The following is an 18,936-nucleotide window of genomic DNA, read 5'->3' as shown; positions in this document are numbered from 1 at the left end:
TCGATGATCGCTACTTCTCCGACAATGATGGTGACGCTAACGTTAGCAGGGGGAGCAGAGGCCGCCTCTTAGTTCTAATGGTGAACGATGGGGTGTTGTTTTGTTTAGTTTTAGGGTTTGCAACAGTGGGTGTTTTATTTTTATTTTTATTTTTTTTTTTTAAAATGTCATGTCAGATTTTACACATAATTTGTATTTTTAGGAAAATCACACCATGTCATAAAATACACTCCACATCATACTTTTTAACGGTATATTGTATGAAAAACTAATATATACTGTTGTCAGAAGTTGAGGGGCTTATTTGATCCCAAAAAATAGAGGGACTCAATTGACCATTTTTTAAAAGTACAAGGGCTGTTTCATTATTTATCCCCAAAAACAATGTAACTCTCTCAAATGGCCAATATAATTAACTTTGACAAATTTTTCACAAAGAAAGAATTATATGTTATATTGTTGATCCGCAACCAATTCTATTTTCACTTCACATCTAACAGAGTTTCTCTAAGTGATAATGACTCTATGCATGTTCAACATATTCTCGATTATTTCTTCCGTATGATATTAATTATTTCGATCTACTTGAGAGAACAATAACTCATAGCGAAACACGGGTTGCTTGCTAGTATATATATAGGGTCCGTTTGACGCACAATTTTGACAGTAGCATATATTGTAGCATATATGATAGATAATAAATGATTGTAATAAATGGTAACAGATATGATTTTTGAAATGCTGGTAGGTGTTTGGTATACTTTTGTTGGTAGCATAACATGAAGTTATTTATATAGTATATAATAATCAATTCATCTGGACCATTTATCCTCGTGCATTTGTGGTGGTTGATCATGACATCTTCTGGAGCTTGAATCGGAGAAGCAATCCGAAAAAATGGTGAAATCAGAGGATGTTGCGCAACACGAGTCTGACGCCAATGGTGCTACTTACAATTAGGAGGGTTAGGGTACTAAGGTTAAGATAGATTAAAATCAAGGGTAGTTTGGTAATCTTATACTCAAATTGTCTTAAAATTGTCCTAAATGGGAGCATTCCAGATTTCACAATATATTGTTAAAAAATTGTCTCGATTTTTTAGTCCAAAAAATACCGTTTGGTGGAGCAAGACAATATATTGTGAAAGTAGAATATATGGTGCACCAAACGCACCCATAAAAAAATGATATCACCAAAACTTGGCCGAAAGATAATCCGATAGAGCATATAAAATTTGTTTATGCGCCTTTTCACAAAATTAAAGTCTAGTAGCAGGAGAAACATTACATCAATAAGATATTCAAATCCATTCTTTTAATAGATTTGAGAATTTAATAATTTCAATCAAAATATATTATATTTTACAGTCATATTAAAGCACTCACTATCTACTCCAATCATCCTCCCTATATAATAATGTGTGTGTTTGATAGAGCGGTTGTGTTGATTTTCAAAGCTAGCTGTTAAGCTGTGAGAAAACAGCTGAGCTTAAAGCTGTGAGGTGTTTGGTAGAATTGTTAACTGTTGTTAGCGGTTAAGTTGTGTAAAATATATTTTGTTATATTTTTTTGATTTTATTTATTTCATTTCAATATAAATATTAATTATTATATTTATTTCATCTTAATAAATTAATCTATTTAATATCAATATAAATATATTTAATATCAATAATATGTATAACATACAATATAAAATATTTAAATATATTTAATAAATAATCATGGGACCCACACCAAAAATTTTTTAAAAAAATCATAAAAACATCTTTTGACATGGGACCCACGCCAATCACCAAAACGCCCCATAGAAAAGGGCGGTACCACTTTGCTAAATGATGTGTTTGGTAAAGCAGGCCCGCTTTCGCGGCCCGATCCCACTTCTGATCAATATTTCTATGGTATACCTGCTTGAGCTTGATGAATGCAACTTTGTACTAATTTATGATGTTTTTGAGCCAACTAGCACTCGACAAGTGAGAACAAAATAATTGCATATATGCAGTATGATGATTCTGAAATAGGGACGATGTGTTTGAAGTTGTCTTCTCTTCATGTCTTGTTCAAATTTGTCGCAATACACTATCTTCAATAAACCTAGCAAGACAGCCCAACACAATAATCGTACTAAACAATTGCTTATAGACAATGTTATTAAAATCAACCCGGACATCGACCCGTACAAGGAACTGGGTCACTGGTTCATCCAGTGGCTCAACAATTTAACTGTATGTTCAAGTAATAAATAAAAATATATATAATAATTAAATTTAATGTTAAAATATAAAAATAAATACTCAAATAATGAAATATGATCATCCAAAAAAAGTATGTAATATTGACATTTAACAATGTAATAATAATATATTATATTGACATATTGATTATATTGATATATTTTGATAAGTGATAAGTGATAATTAATATACATATATTGATATTATCATATTATATGTAAAAAAATGAAATACATACAATGAAATTACAAAAAAATTCAATATTTTGTAGTCATTTAACTCCAGAAAATAACCTCTCCGATTCATGTAAAACTGGCCGAGTCACTGGTTCCCGATCCGACCATCCACTTTTACCGATTTTCATTCGATCACATGAAAAAAAAACAAAGCAAAGACGAACGCATTCTATGGGCACGGGCCCCAATAACCTTGTAAAATTTTCAATAACCCTAATATCGATTGATGTATAGGTTCCTAGCCAAAAAATGCTCTCTGTCCGAGTTAGCTACACGATCAAGTTGCATTATTGTATCCTAGATAAGTCGAGCCAAGAGATTTTTGGTGCAACTATTTTGAACCAAAGAACTACAGATGATTTGAATCTCCATAAAAAAAAGTGAGATATCCGTGTCTCAGTTTCTAGATTTTTCATTATTGCTTGTAATGCAACAACAAATATATATATATGCCAACTTTATCTTTCACAACCCCACCATCAGATACACGCCAAAGGGGAGGATCACATATTTAGTAAAATAATGTGGGAAAAAACATCTGGCTAGCAATTATTACGAAGAGATCTGAGCCGACACATAATAGATTGCAAGTTAATGCATGTGGGGTCGTAATCCAAATTAAGAAGAACAATTATTGTTTCCATCTATAGCAACTTAACACTAAGAAGGAAGGACAATCATGAATAGGGTGCTGTTTTGCCTTGGCTTTCGTCTAGGGATAAGAACATGATATGTGTATAAATGCATGTGGATTTCTCTGCAATTTGGTCATCTCATATGCACAACAAGTGTTCGATAAAATTCCATCGCTAGACCAAGGCCTTAACTTCTCCTCAATGGCTCTTATCCACATACCTTGTGCCCTCTCTATCTCAACAATCTCTAGCCAGCACCAACAGAGAAACCACACTTCCTTCTCATCACTGATCAGCAAAACCTTTGTCCCTTGTACGATCAAATGTGTTATTGTAGATCCTGAAAAGATCGTTATTAGACGATCCGCAAACTACCAACCTCCTGTTTGGGATCACAATTATATTCAGTCCCTCAACAGTGAATATTCAGTACGTACATGCGTAGCCTATACTAAGAGAGCGTTTGGCTGTGTGTTGTATTTTGACCTATTGTTTAGTTAATTGTTTCTCTAAGTGTTATAAGTAGTTGGCATGTACATATACAGGGAGGATCATATGTTGAACAGACTAACAAGCTTAAGGGTGAAGTGAAGATGATGCTAAACAAAGTGGTGGATCATGTCGAACAACTCGAGCTAATCGATACCTTACAGAGGCTCGGATTGTCCTATCACTTTGAAGAAGACATTAAGCGAATAATCGACACCATCTACCACAATATTCAGAACAATAAACAGAGTAAAAGAGAGATGAATTTATATGCTACTTCTCTAGAATTTAGAATACTACGTCAACGAGGCTATAATTTAAATCAAGGTGAAGTCCTTAAAGATTCAATTCTTTTTAGCTATGTAAAATTGAGATTGGCATGGCTTACTTTAATATGCTTCTTCTTGTTTCCACAGAGGTTTTCCGAAGCTTCGTCCAAGATGACAGTGGAAATTTCATGGCATTTCTTCGTGACGATATCCAAGGAATGTTACATCTGTATGAAGCTTCATTTCTGATGGTTGGCGGTGAAACTATCTTGGAGGATGCAAAAGATTTTGCTTCAAAACATCTGGAGGAGTATGTTAAAAACAAAAATCGAGATCAAGATCATGTTTTGTACGAGCTAGTGAGTCATGCCTTGGAGCTTCCATTGCATTGGAGGATGCTAAGATTGGAAGCTAGGTGGTTTATTGATGTTTATGACAGAACACGAGGCATGAATCCAACTCTACTTGAGTTTGCTAAGTTGGATTTCAATATTGTTCAAGCTGAACACCAGAAAGATGTTCGATTAGCTTCCAGGTGCAATTATCTACTAACAAAAATGATAGGGATTTCAGCAGCTGGTATCTCAGTTATCACAGCTGCTAAATTGTACGCACATGATTTCATGTGCATTATGTGAGACATGTGGAGCCAACAAATTCACTTGAATCATGTGCATCCACCTCGGCAGCTGAGATAATTGTGATACAATTCGTCCCTTGTAGACTTAATAATTCTTTTTCATTGTGTTTTAATAAAGGTGGTGGAGGTCTACTGGAGTAGGTGAAACATTGAGTTTTGCAAGGGACAGATTGATGGAGAACTTTCTCTGGTCTGTTGGGATGGCATTTGAGCCTCATTTTGGATACTACAGGAGGATGGAAACCAGAGTCCACGCACTTCTCACCGCACTTGATGATGTTTACGATGTCTATGGCAGTTTGGATGAGCTCGAACTCTTTACAGATGCTATTCAAAGGTTAGTTATGGTATCGGAGCCTCTTACAAATGTTAGATAATAAATTGAACAGTTATTATAGGAATCCCAACAGCTGGTATACCAGTTATCTCAACTGCTGAGGTGTACATCATGTGGAGCCCATGAATTTACTTGGATCATGTGCGTCCAACTCACCAATTGGAATAACTGGAATATCAACTACTGGGATCTTTATCATTTTCGTAAATTCAATTCTCTAAACTCCAAAGTTTCCTAACCGTTTTAAGATTTTGGTGAATTTTCAGATGGAACGTGAATGTAATTGAAGAACTTCCAGACTACATGAGGATACCTTTCTTCACTCTCTACAATGCCATGAATGAAGTAGCTTTCAATGTTCTAAAGGAAAAAGGATTCCACGTTGTTACTTGCTTGAAGAAAGCTGTAAAATACATATACCTGCGCCTCGTTTATTAAATATTGAGTTAAAGTCTATGTATATAAATATTTTATAATGAATGAATCTTTGTTGTGTGTATGTATTTTCAGTTGGCAGATTTATTCAGATGTTATTTATCTGAGGCGAAGTGGTTTTACAGTGGATACACACCGACTCTAGAAGAGTACATGAAGGAATCATGGATATCAGTGGTAGCACCAACAATGCTTGTCCATACTTGTTTGATTACAAATCCCTTGTCCAATGACATCCTGAAAAGTTTAGCAAAGTATCCAGATATACTTCGTTACTCATCGATGATTGTACGATTGGCAGACGATCTCGGAACTTCCCCGGTATGGAATGTAGCGATGTTTAGCGCACAAGAGCTTAATTAATTGGGTTATAATGATCAACTAATTGTGTTACTCCATTTCAGGATGAGATCAAGAGAGGAGATAATCCTAAATCAATCCAATGTTACATGCACGAAACAGGCGCATCAGAAGAAGAAGCAAGGCAACACATACGACATTTGATTAGTGAAACATGGAAGAAAATTAACGCAGAAAAACTTGCAGATTCTGATTTCTCTCCAATTTTTATTGACATCGCAATAAATCTGGCACGAACGGCCCAGATCGTGTACTTGTATGGAGATGGTCATGCTAGCCAAGACAACCAGACCAGGGATCTTATGAAATCACTGTTCATAGATCCCATCTCTTAGAAATTGGGGGTTTGTTTTATTACAAGACTTTCAATAGGCTGTATAAATCACCATGTTTTATAATGATATCAACAAATGGTTTTGCTTAATTAATGATTTGATATTTATAATTTGATATAGAACGCCCAAGCTTTTTCATTTTGACCAAGCACTTTTGTTTTCTTAAAATATCCAACCAGCTTCTGCCACATCTAGAGGTATTAATAGCATGACAATCAGTACTACTAATCTACTAATGCAGGAAAAATTATAGCACACTTTCGTATCATATCAGTAATTATCTTCTTCTTTTTTTTATTGCAACAAGCGGATAGGTGACCAAAGAAAGAAGATAGAGCCTTGCTACTGAATCCTGATGGATACATGTAATGAAAAGACAACAATTGATTTAATAATATTTGTTTGAGTCTTCAAATATCTCACATTGAATAATATTAATGTGCTCTGAACTGATGTTATGCAACTTCCTCTCATCCGAGTTATTAGTTGGAATGATAAAGACGGTGTTTATCACCCTGATTATCATTTTTTGCAGCACTCGACAGCTAATAGATTGGTAGACTAGACCGAGCTGAATTAATCAGAGTCAGTCTTTCCCCCTATAGAAAGATCACTAGTCATCTTTGCGGAAGTTCACCTTCAGACCATAGAGGAGCTCGAGACAGCGCAGCAACCTTTCCAGATTCATCAAAAGACAATTTATTGTTGGGATATTTGGAGAAGAAATTCAACGTCTAAGAAAAATCCTCCGCTCTCAACTTACTCAAGCCTGCATCTTGCAATCCAAAAGCTTCTGCCCCAGTCTTTTATTCATGAATTCTTTTGCAAATTAAATCAGTTGTTTTTTTTTTCTCTCTCTTATTATTCTGAGATCTTACATATTTGAGAGAGACTCTACTTGTGCTTAAATACATCCTACCGGTGATCTTGTTCTTGTAAAATAAGAGCGTTCGTCTCCCCATCTTGCTTAGTGCAAGTTCTTGGGTGAACTTCGGGAAACTAGGTAATGGATGTACGAGGGTTACTCCGAACCAGTCTAAAATTATTTTGAAAGATTTACTTGATGCCCTAGATTTGATATTAGGTTGCTTGCTTTGTCTTTGATTGATTTGTGCTCTACTTGTTTCAAATCTTGTTTTCCGCTCACTTGTGTGTTGGAATTTGCAAGTGGTTAAACTATATTTATACTTAGTGGATTATAGGTTTCATTGTTGGATCAACTTGGTGCTTTGATTTGTTGAACTGTTTTTGTGCCATTAACTTGCTCAATACTTGTTCATCATTATCCACAATGCTTTTCTTATCAACATTGATCACATTTGGGTTTGATTCATTGATTTAGTGTAAATTGGTTAGTAGTTGTCAAATCTACCCGATTAGGGTTCTTGTCGATCAACTCTAAGTTGCTAGTGACCATTTTCATCGATTGGAATCAATCTTGCTTGTGTTTTGCTATTTGTAGTATTTTCATTTAGTTTAAATTGAACTAAGGTATTCTAGGGGTTCCTATTTAGAATTTGAAGACACAATTCATCCCTTGTTAATCTAGATCCCTCATAAAATATTTGTACAGTTGATGGACTAAATCAAGTAATCAAATTCTTTGTACAACAGAGCCTGAAGAATAATAGTTACATGAGATACAACACCAATCAAGCAATGAGAACAACTTACTTGTGTTACCCACTTGTGAGCTATTAGATAGGAGAAGAGTATTTATATGAAAGTGAGTATTGACCTCGGGAATTGTGTTACCCACTTGTTTCCTATTAGATAGGCCTGCATGGTGTAAGAGTACGAAAGTCAAGTATCTCGTTTGTGTCAGATTTGACAAACCAAAAGTAGGATAAGGATATGGAAACATATGAAGTGACTGTGACACGTGTTGGTTGGGGTATGGATAGTATTGTGGACGACAATTAATGCATGGATATTTGTATGGCAGAAAGTCATACCTAAGGATCTATACTTGTTACATTCCCGAATGTCGGTCGTGAACAAGATTGAATGAACCTCCAATGAGGAATGATCACGTGATGGGTTGGCGCTCGGACGTGCCAACGCCTTCTCTATGGCGCCGGCACCGTTTAGGCGCCAAGACAGTAAATACACCTTGAAACATAGTTCCTGTCTTTGGGAAAGTTACTGTGAGTACAATAGAATAAACATCAAAGAAGATATTAGACATAGTGTCAGACATGCTTTGTATGACTGCAACGTCACTAAACAATGCCTCGAAGGTAGCACGTGGGCTTCGGAATGGGCCTTAGTGTGGGCCCAAACTTATTGGTTAAGCCCGTGAACTTGGGTAGTCCAGCTTAGTTTTGCCGTTACATGACCCAGTGGGGCCACAGGATTTTTGGCAACTATAACGAGGTCTTCAATGGCACCACATAGCCTGGACTTGCTTCCTCATAAGTAGCAACTATTGCGAGACATTGGTTTTTCTGTGGAGGAATGCCCTCTCACCTATTTCTAGTTTTTGTAAAATGCTTTGCAGAAGAAAAGAAAGATCATCCTCACTAATTTCTCAAAACTCATCATTTCAATCCCACAATTATTTGAGAAAACCTGCTGAACATATACTCCTTATATAGCCCAGCTCGTAATCAATGACATCCGGGATAACAAAGTGCCACAATCAATGCCCAGTTCCTCGAGATATATATGCGGAACACAGTGTCTTCAAATTTTCAAGACGTCATAAAGAAGAAACATGTCTTGAAATTGGAACTACAGGCTCAGAGAATTACTTCTCGTTGAAGCGCCTCATGTCGTGCCAGGCTGATCACAAGTCCAATGCGTTAAAACTCATGCTTTCGGCCCACTAGGAATAGAGGCCCAATCATAGCCCAAACATCTAGTAGTGGCCGAATTAATTTATTCCTTCAACCTCTGTTTGGAGATTCGTATAGGATAGTATAATTTTGTTATCCAATGTATAAGTTAATCATCGGATAAGTGAATGTATAATTTAATCGTATCTAGTGTTTGAAAAAAACTGGTATTAGGGTTGTACAGTATAATTTTTATATAACACAATATTTAGTTTATTGTTAGACAAAATGATAGTATAAGATATGGGGTAATATGTCTAAACTACCCTCAATTAAAATAATTACTATTTGTTAATTATTTTTTCCTTTTATCAATTCTTATGAAAAATTAAAGATAACAAATCGTTAGATTTTTGTGGCTAGTGTGGCTAAATTTTTTTGAAAAAGTATATGCAGTGTATAAAATGGTAAGTGGCTAGGGTTTGTTTTTTTAAAGAGGGTGTTTTTGTCATTTGTCATGTTATCTCTTATCCTATACGCTCCGTATAAAATTAAAACGAGTCAGAGGTGTTTTAATATTGGGCTTGTTTGGGAATGCTGTGAGGTGCTGTGTGGTGCTGTGAGTTATAAAACTGTGGTGCTGTGAGGTGAGTTGGAACGCAAAAAGCTGTTTGGCGCATCACTTTTAAAACTGTGGTGCGGTGCGGTGTGGTGCTGTGAGGTGCGTTTGGCGTATCTAAATTACGGTTATATTAGATGACTAATAATATTAATATAAAATCACTTAATGTTTATATTGTACATTAATCTAAAATAAAATAATTGACCTAATTTGATTACGTATGACAATTCAACATACATTGTAAGCGTTTGGGAGTGCTGTGAGGTGTGGTGAGGTGCTGTGAGGTAAAAAGCTGTGGTGCTGTGAGGTGAGTTGGAACGCAAAAGCTGTTTGAAGTGTCACAAAAAACTGTGGTGCTGTGAGGTGTGTTGTAACTGAACGCAGTGCAAACGCACTGCCAAACACCCACATTATACGACATGCATCGTATAAGAGCCTCATTTTTTATAAAGTTATACTATCCTGAGTTTTTTAGAAACCACCAAACACCGAATAATTTCATTAAAGGATAATTTTATACTATACGGAGTCTTATTCTCTTAAGTAAGTCCACGCCTTTTCTTGGTTGAGATCTCAGTCACATGATCAGATCTAACAAGTTGAGAGGACGGCCAGTAAAGAACAATGTTCTAGTGCAGGCGGCCGTTGACAGTATCATGGTGGCTTAGAGCAAAAAGGATGTATGTAATTTGAGTTAGCGACAAAATTCAAATTTCATCGCTAATTTTGACGGAAATTCACTCCACAAATTGTGACGGATGCGATAGAAATTTTTGTTGCAAATTCCGTCATAAAATTTAACGACGCAAAATTGTGAAATTTTCATCGCAAAAATCCGTCACTAAAAAATTGTTTTCTTTTCTTGTAGTGTGTGGTCTTAGGTGAGATGCAAGTGTCGGACTTTAACTCACCAAATCGGTGCAAGTGGATAAAGCAAACCTGAAAAAAGACAAAAAGCATACGGTGATCACAATATTGAGAGCAAAAAGGATATTGAACAGTGGTCTTTCGTGAGAAATGTGATCAGTTTTTGGCAGCTAGAGATTAGAGTCTTTGGCATCTAGAAATTGACTTTTGGAGAGAGATTAATAGAAAAATAAGAGACTTGTAGAGCGGGGATTTAAGGACAAACAAGGACAAGAAACGAGAATGCATGCAGAAGGAAGAAGAAGAAAGTAACTAGTAGAACCAGAGAGATCCACACTCAGGTATATATACTTCCATACAAGAAATATGTAGTCCAATCATGAAAGAAGGTAACCCAACAAACCGCTTAAAACCAGTATGAAGGTAGGGGTTAGCTGAAACCCAGCAACTCATGTAAAATTGAGTTAGTCAAATCACGATCCACGAGTCATTTTCTTCATTCTTCACCTCTTATTTCAAACAGTTTCACAAGTCAAATCACGATCCACGAGTCCCCTAACTGCCGCTGAAATTTATGAATGATAGTGGTGACGATCATACTCTTGTAAACTCCCTTCTATCAAAATAGGCAGTTTTCCACGTAGTAAGTCCTACTTGTGTCCCCTATTCACCTCACAAAATAGACAGTGCTTCACGGGTAAAATTTCTACTTGTGTCTCCTATTCATCTCCTAAAAAATACGCAATGTAATTTTAATTTATTGATTTATGATGTGAAATTGAGATTTTATTTTATTGATGCTGTACATTCTTGATCATAACTATAGAACCACATCACTGTTAAAGATAGTGTGGAACTTTCCCTACTTTTTCTAGATTGCTTCAGCAATTGAGCCTTCATTTCTTTTTCTTTTTTTTTTTTTATGTGCAGTTTAGGCTGCTTAAAGTCTAAAGAACTTACAAAAATTCAACTGGACACCTCGATCAACAAACAATTTTTCATGCAGTTAGGATGTTGAGGAATATGGTTTGGATTCTCTCTCTTGCCTCTTTAATTCTCTGTCTCTATGTATGTGTCTGCATTAAGAAAGGAACTAACCATCATTTCCAAATAAGATCAACTGAATGTGTGGAAGACAATAAGAAATTATTATGTTCAAGAGCTGCTGCTTACTTGAATGCTTATGTAACAGTAATTGGAACAGGATTCCACGCCTTTTCAACTTCGAAAGTTTATGAACTACTCAAAAGCACTCGCTCTAGGACAATGCTTCTGGTTGTTTGACACATCTTTGAACCCACAAAATTAAATACCTCAATCAAAAAAGAGATAAGTAACGAAACTGTCTCTGTACTCTCAAAAAAGGGTCAATTGAGCCACTCTATTTTCTTAAGCTAAACAAGCCCCTCAACTTCAAGCAACAATCCAAAGTAGCCCTTCAACCACTTTTTCATTATTAGAGAGATGACATTGATGGATCGTACTTAACACAAGAGGGGGGGTGAATTGTGTCCCCAAATTCCGATAGGAATCTCTTTTTATAATTTAAAAGGAAATCAATGTCAATTAACAATTAGCACACAAATTTGGACTCTAATGATTATCTTAATCAATATTCATTTCAATGCAAGATGTGATACAATATGGTGAATGATCAATTATCAAATAATCAAGGAATTGCAAAAACATATTTTTTTTAAAACAACACACTGCGCACAGATTTTACAACTCAAATTTCACCTAGCAAATCAAGTCAGAATTCAATGAAATTTGGTATGCAGTATCACAACACCCTAATGAATACTATATCAAAAATTCAGATTAAAATTCAAAGTTTAGCTATGTGAACAGTGGACGGACAGACTAGTGGTTCAGAAAATTCTGCAATCAAAACACTTAATCAATCAACAAGCAAGCAATGCAATCAAGAAAGTCCACACAGCAATTTATAGTAGTTCGGAGACTCTTCTCCTACATCTACTACCTAGGTTACCAACCTAGGATTTTCCAACCTCCACTAAGGATGTGGTTTTCTCAAGAGCTCCACAAAACTCACAAGGGTTTTTAGGTCACCCTTAAAACTGAAGATTTCAAGATAATCTTCAAACTTTACAACCAAGGGTTTCAAGCACTCCCTTAAACTCAACCTCAACAAGGTTTTTGCCCAATGAAGGGACTTTTACAAGTGTTCGGTATAAATGGTTCACTCAAGGTTTGCACTAAGCAAATGGGGTTGAGGAACACTCAAGAATCACAATATCACCTCACGGGTTGGATAAAAAATGAAGAATAATGAGGATTTTCGAATCTGAAAATAAGAAGCCAAATGAGAAGTACTCCCTCTTTGCAAAAGCAAAATAGTGAGGAAGCCTTTAGAGTGGCTTGGGTAGAAGCTTGGATTCAATGGCACAAACTAGCTTGGAAGCTTTGAGAACAAGAATTTCTTCAATGTAATTTTGGCTTCTCCAAGTTGGAATGAGGAAGAACCCCTCTTTATAATTTACCAAGCTCTTGTGATTTCCACCATTGGATCTTTTTCCATCTTCAAATCTCGACCTTCAATTACATGTGCAAATCTTGGCCATTGAATGAATAGATCATTAAATCATGACCTTACAATATGTAGCCGTTGCACTTGCATTATTTTCCAAGTCTAGCTTTCCAAGATTTGAGTTGTCATGTGCACTTGCAGCCATCTTTGACAATTTGATCAAACTTGCACCAAATCTTGACCTTGGTATCTCCAACAATTTTGTCATCTTTGACCATTTGATCAAACTTACACCAAATCTTAGCCTTGGTATCTCCAATGATTTCCTACAAAATGTGTAGCAACTTGCAATCATCTTTGACTCCAAAAATCAAGTAAGATCTTCTTTTAAGTCAAAAATTGCAAGCAAGAATATGGTCTCATGCACAACCATTGGATTTACCTTTTAAATGGTCATCTTAACCCTTCAAGTTTTGTTGTAATCTGATCCATTCATAATTCAAAACAATTCAATCTCAGCCATAGATTAGTGTACCATTGGAGCTTGTAGTCTTCAAGAATATCTTCATAATCTAAGTCTTGTCTAGTTGCAAAATATACTTTCTCATCTCTTACAAATTTCAACCATTGCATTTGTCCTTTAGCTTCATCAATTGTCTTCTCACAAAAATCTGATCATTGACCTCAATAAAGGAAGCATGTGCAAGATCTTGTTTGATGAAGATAAGAGATCCTTCACGTGACCAAACATGTCCCTCCAATCTTGACTTCAAACTCTGAATTTGGCAGCACCAATATATCCATATTATACAGCCCTAAGGCTAATTCCAATCATCAATCAAAATGCCTTAGTGGAAGGTTGATGAACATAGCTTTTTCTTGGTTTTCTAGAGATCCAAGCTCATACTTGAAAACCGGACTTCAATTCACTTGCGCAAACTGAATTCTGAGTGATATAACATCCTCATGATGATTAACCTACAAAGAAATAGGAGGTAGAACTCCCCAATTGCATGTAAGCTCAAAGAGCTTCATATAGAGCGCATAGGTTAATTACATTAGAAAAACAACCCAGAAAATTCATATTACTGCATGATAAATCATTTTATATATATTAGAATGTCCATATAAAATTTCATAACAATCGGAAATCGTTTGGTCACTCAACCAAGCAAATAAGTCACTAATAGTGAAACCGATGAATTCTAAGTGTAAATTCAAAGTCATTTTGCAAACTCAGTGTAAATGACCTTTTCTCTTGAACTTTACTAAATCAAATATGTTCAGGTGATGAAACTAAGATGCACACGAAATTTCATTTAAATCGGAGTTCATTTGGTTCACCACGTTCACAAAGAACACATATGCACAAAATTAGGTAAAACCTAGTTTTGGCGGAATTTAAGCATATGACCAAATATATATGTGATGCACTTAATTTATCATGATTATAGTCCTAGAACATATATTAGACCTTCATGTGCATGTGGTTCAAGTTTCAAGTCATTTTGACCTAAGTAAAATAAATTATGATCATTAGAAGATTAATGTCCTAACTTAGTCCATGTATGTTTGTTTCCAAAACTTAATTTCCAGCACTATCCCAAAAATATATAGATACCAAATTCACATAGAGATATACATAAGCCTTCATTTGTATATGCACAATTAAGATATTAAACAATTAACCAAATAACCATTTAAGCATGTTTTCTAGCATTTTAGGATATGTTCAAGTCAAGCATGCTCACACACATTTTAGTATACAATCATACACAATCATCAAAAACACAATGTTGACCTAGACACTAAGTTTTGGTCCAACACTTCCTTCATATTCCATTCGTATAAATATTCAAAAGTAAGAATCAGCATAAACCAATATCTTCCTCAAGAAATCTTAAAGGATGGATACTCCTAACTCTCCACCTGCAAAAAGGTCTAGAACTGATGAAGGTTCTACTTCTAAAGAAGAAGAAGGTGGAGATGATCCCAGATTCAACCTCTCCCCTATAAGGGAAGACGTATACGAGGACGATCCCCAGAAAACCATCGAATCTCTACAAGAAGCTTTGATGGAAACCAAAAGGAGACTTAAAAAAGCAACCGACAAAGTTCAAGACTACAAAAGGCAACTTATGGTTTCAAGGTATGCCATACAAGGTGTTCGATATATGTCATGGGGCAGACAAGCAAGTACTCATGACCCAGATAAATTGCACGAAGCAATCACTGAGATCACAGTACAACTTGGATCTATTGCAGATGGAATAGACAGTGTTCTTTATACCCTAGAATAAAATTCCTGTCCAACAGACATGTCCGTTAGTTGCTAATGAGTAATTTCTTATTGATATTTCATGTGGTAGACACATCATAAATTCATTTTTCCAATTAAAAACTACGAAGACCAGTCAAAAAGAAGTTCAACCAATTGTTGTAACTTGAAAGTTTGTTTGATTGATTGCAGGTTTCAGTAGAAGAGGCAAGAAGAAGAAGAAGAAGAAGAAGAAAAAGAGAGGAGAGTTTGTAAATGATTTCATGTTAAGTACAAACTAAGAGGCAAAAGGTATATATGCCTATACTGTTACAACTTAGGTGATTGGGCTGAGACCAAACTGATAAGAGGCCCAAGTGAAGCAGCCCAAAACCAGAGACAAACCCTAGAGCCCAACAACCTTCACAAACAGATACGATCATCTTCACGATCAAACAACCTCTGGTTAATTATCACCAATTTCAATGTTCTTCCCCAATCTTCTTGGTAGCAAATAGGCCACCCCCACTAAGCTCAGACTTGATCTGGATTGCACCAACGTACTCAGTGAGCTCCGAAGACTTACATTGAAACCCGTTCTAGATCCAATTGGAGAGACAAAAAGCATCAATTCTTGACTGCAACTCCAATTTCTTACATTTGTCCAAATACCCAAATCCACTCGTTAGGTGCCATGAGCACGTGCTTGTCACTTCCTTCTACGATGTTGTTAACTATGTCATTAAGCTTAGTGTTTCTGTTCCTAACACCATCAACAACTTCATCGACGATCGCTACTTGTCTTGACATCGATGGTGATGCGTGTAGGAGCAAATTCTACAATCATTGAAATGTAAACTTTTAATACATAAAGGTTCGTCAGCAACTTTGAATCCTGCAAACAACACAGCAAGAGAGACCATGAAAGCTCTTAGACTAGACTGGGGGGTGCCGGTCGTAGAGGCTCTGGCGATCAAATCAGTAATCGTTGGAGGTAGAAGACCGACGATGGTCTCAGTGTTTGTCTGAGTATTTTTAGTGAGAGGTCGGAGAGTTTAGAATTCTAGTTCTCAATGTTCGGATCCTCCTCTCCAAGGTAGGAGAAGAGTATTTCAATCAGAGTGAGGACTGCCCTCAGAAGTTGTGTTGCCCACTTTTGTCCTATTGGATGGGACTGCATGGTGTAGGTGTATGAAAGTCATATATTTCGATGATGTCAGGGTTGGTAGCCGAAAAGTATGATAAAAATGTTAGGACATATGAAGTGAGTGCGACACGTGTTGGTCGGGGTATGGATAGTAGCGTGGGCAACAATTAATGCATGGATGTTGTATGGTTAAAGATCATACTTGGGGATATGAACCTGTCATGTCCACGGATGTTGGTGTGAACGGGATTGGATGATGCCCCCTAGGGGAATGATCATGCTGTGAGTTGGTGTTCGGGTGAGCCAACATCTTAGTTATGGCGCCGCCATCATGCAGGCACCAATACAATAAAGATATTGAGTGAGATAGTTCCTGTCTAAGGGAAAGTCATCATAAATACAATAAAGTAGGTATAGGAGGAGATGTTAGCCGTTGTAGTCAGACATGGTGTCAGACAATATGTTTGCTATTATATGACAGTATAGTCACTAGACGATGCCTCGAAAGCTGTATATGGGTCTCAGATTGAGCCCTAATATGAGCCTAATTGTATTGGTTAGACCCATGGACTTGGGTAGTCCGAATTGGGTTTGTCGTTATATGGCCAGTGGGGCTACACAATTTTTGGTATCTACAATGCAAAGTTAGCAGGGAGGAGTCTGAGGCCGCCTCATAGCTCCCATGGTGAATGGCAGGGGCGTTATTTTGTTTAGTTTTAGAGTTATCAACTCATCAACTGAGTGAAAGAACATGAGGCCAAAATTGGCACTCAGGCCACCAATAGGTGGAATGAAATGAGCCTAAAAAGGTAGACTATATCAACATACTATAATCAAAATTACTAGAGGACTCATGGAGACCATGTTGCTGCCAACTCTCCCAAGAATTTTTATCTGAAATTACAACTTGCATGACTGACCTTGGAGCCTCCTCTATCCATACTCTTGCTTCTTGAAACTGGAAGGAAATCTTGGCTAGTGAATGTGCAGAAGCATTAGCATCACGATGCACAAGAGACACCGACCATCCCGAAAAATTCAGTAGCAATCTTCGAATTTCCAGGATAACTGAACGCTAGCTTGTAAGGTTGAGCTCCTCACCTTTAATTGCAGCAACTATAACTGAAGAATCTCCCTCTAAGATAATATGTCTGAAACCTAGCTCTAAGGAAAGCTGAACTGATAGGTTTTCTCACAAGAAATAATTGTATGCTATATCGTTGCTCCGCAACCAATTTTATTTTCACTTCAAATCTAACGGAGTTTCTCTAAGTGATAATGATTCTATGCATGTGCAACATATTCTCGATTATTTCTTCGATATGATATTAATTATTTCGACCTAAACTCTAAATCATAAACCCCTGATAATAACTCGCAGCAAATCGCGGATTGCTTGCTAGTATATATATCACCAAAACTTGGCCTAAAGATTATCAAATAGAGCATATAAAAAAAATTTATTCTCCTTTTTCAGGAGATTAAAGTCCAGTAGCAGGAGAACCATTACAGAAATAAGATATTCAAATCAATATTAAAGCAACCACTATCTCCTCCAATCATCATCCCCATATAATAATATTTCTATGGTATACCTGCTTAAGCTTGATTTGCTCTTATGGTTTGAATGCAACTTTGGACTACTTTATGATATTTTTGAGCCAACTAGTAGCACTCGACAAATGAGAGCAAAATAATTTCATATATTCACTATACGATGTGTTTGAAGTTGTCTTCTCTTCATGTCTTGTTCGCATTTGGTGCAATACATTATCTTCAATGAACCTAGCTAGCAAGACGGGTCAGCCTAGCCCAAGAATCATACTAAACCATTCATTATAGAGTCCATAATTATTATTTTTTTTGTGGATATAGAGAAATAAAAAGAAAGAGGAACACCTCCATTGGTTGTTGTGATAGACTTGGATACAGATCTAATCCATGGGCATAAGGAAGAGAGAAGAGTAGGAGAGACACCCTCTCCTCTAGTCCTCCTACCCACAACACACTTCTAGTTCTACACGGCGATTAGCTCTCTTCTCTCTTAAGAATCGTACTAAACCATTGCTTATAAAGCCCATAATATTTTTTTAAAAAAATATAAAGTAGAGGCGGATGCATTCTATGGTCAGTGACCAAATAATTTTTCTGCTAATCCTAATATGAATTGATGTTAATTGGCCCGTAGCCCGACCCGGCCCCCATGACCATCCGAGTAGAGACCCGACCCAACCGACCATCCCAGGACAAACCAAGCCCTGAAGACCATTCCGGGACAAACCTGACCCCGAAGACCGACCCGACTCCAAGACTGACCAAGCCCCGAAGACGGTCCCAAGATCTACATGGTCGCGAGGCCTGCCCTGGGACCAAACTGACCCCGATGACCGTCTCAGGTCCGTAGCCTGAAGACTATTCCGGGACGAACTTGACCCTGAAGACCGTCTTGGGATGGACCCGACCTCGAACCCTGGACCTTTAACTGCCCTTAGGCTTGTGTTAAGGTTTAGGGTGAGGACCACTACCATTGCACCATTATGTTAAGGCGATTTTGCAATTGTTTCCTTAACGATAGAGGTCCTTCGTGGTTCAAACCATGGACCTTTAACTGCCCTTAGGCTTATTTTAAGGTTTATGATTGGGTGATAAAATTGAAACATGTTAAACAACAGTGTGTAAATTAAAACACTAACTATATTTTGGTGTGTAAAAGTGGTATTAACCCCCCGATAAAACACCAAACGGGAGGATCACAAATTTAGTCAAATAAAGAGCAACTTAAAACTAAGGACGGTGGTCCTGA

At 36.7% G+C, this 18,936-nt stretch overlaps 1 protein-coding gene across 1 annotated transcript; it reads left to right on the top strand.

Moving 5' to 3' along the window:
- The first annotated feature begins 3,169 nt into the window (after positions 1-3,169).
- Positions 3,170-6,087, top strand: LOC119980830 (terpene synthase 10-like). Its single transcript, XM_038823626.1, has 7 exons — positions 3,170-3,536; positions 3,653-3,923; positions 4,013-4,400; positions 4,624-4,842; positions 5,109-5,247; positions 5,353-5,598; positions 5,682-6,087. The coding sequence occupies exons 1-7, from the start codon at positions 3,204-3,206 to the stop codon at positions 5,970-5,972; spliced, it is 1,887 nt and encodes a 628-aa protein (XP_038679554.1). The 5' UTR covers positions 3,170-3,203; the 3' UTR covers positions 5,973-6,087.
- The last annotated feature ends 12,849 nt before the right edge of the window (positions 6,088-18,936 follow it).

This window comes from Tripterygium wilfordii, chromosome 16 (assembly GCF_013401445.1).
Source record: "Tripterygium wilfordii isolate XIE 37 chromosome 16, ASM1340144v1, whole genome shotgun sequence".
Lineage (NCBI taxonomy): Eukaryota > Viridiplantae > Streptophyta > Magnoliopsida > Celastrales > Celastraceae > Tripterygium > Tripterygium wilfordii.
Note: the sequence above shows the minus strand (reverse complement) of the source record. Positions and strands in the feature narration are given on the sequence as shown.

Bases quoted from the DNA above. Each gene is read 5' to 3' on its own strand.
- LOC119980830 (XM_038823626.1), top strand. From the start codon at position 3,204: ATGTGTATAAATGCATGTGGATTTCTCTGCAATTTGGTCATCTCATAT. The intron at 4,401-4,623 runs GTGCAATTATCT...GTTTTAATAAAG, and splicing joins GATGTTCGATTAGCTTCCAG to GTGGTGGAGGTCTACTGGAG. The intron at 5,248-5,352 runs GTAAAATACATA...ATGTATTTTCAG, and splicing joins TTACTTGCTTGAAGAAAGCT to TTGGCAGATTTATTCAGATG.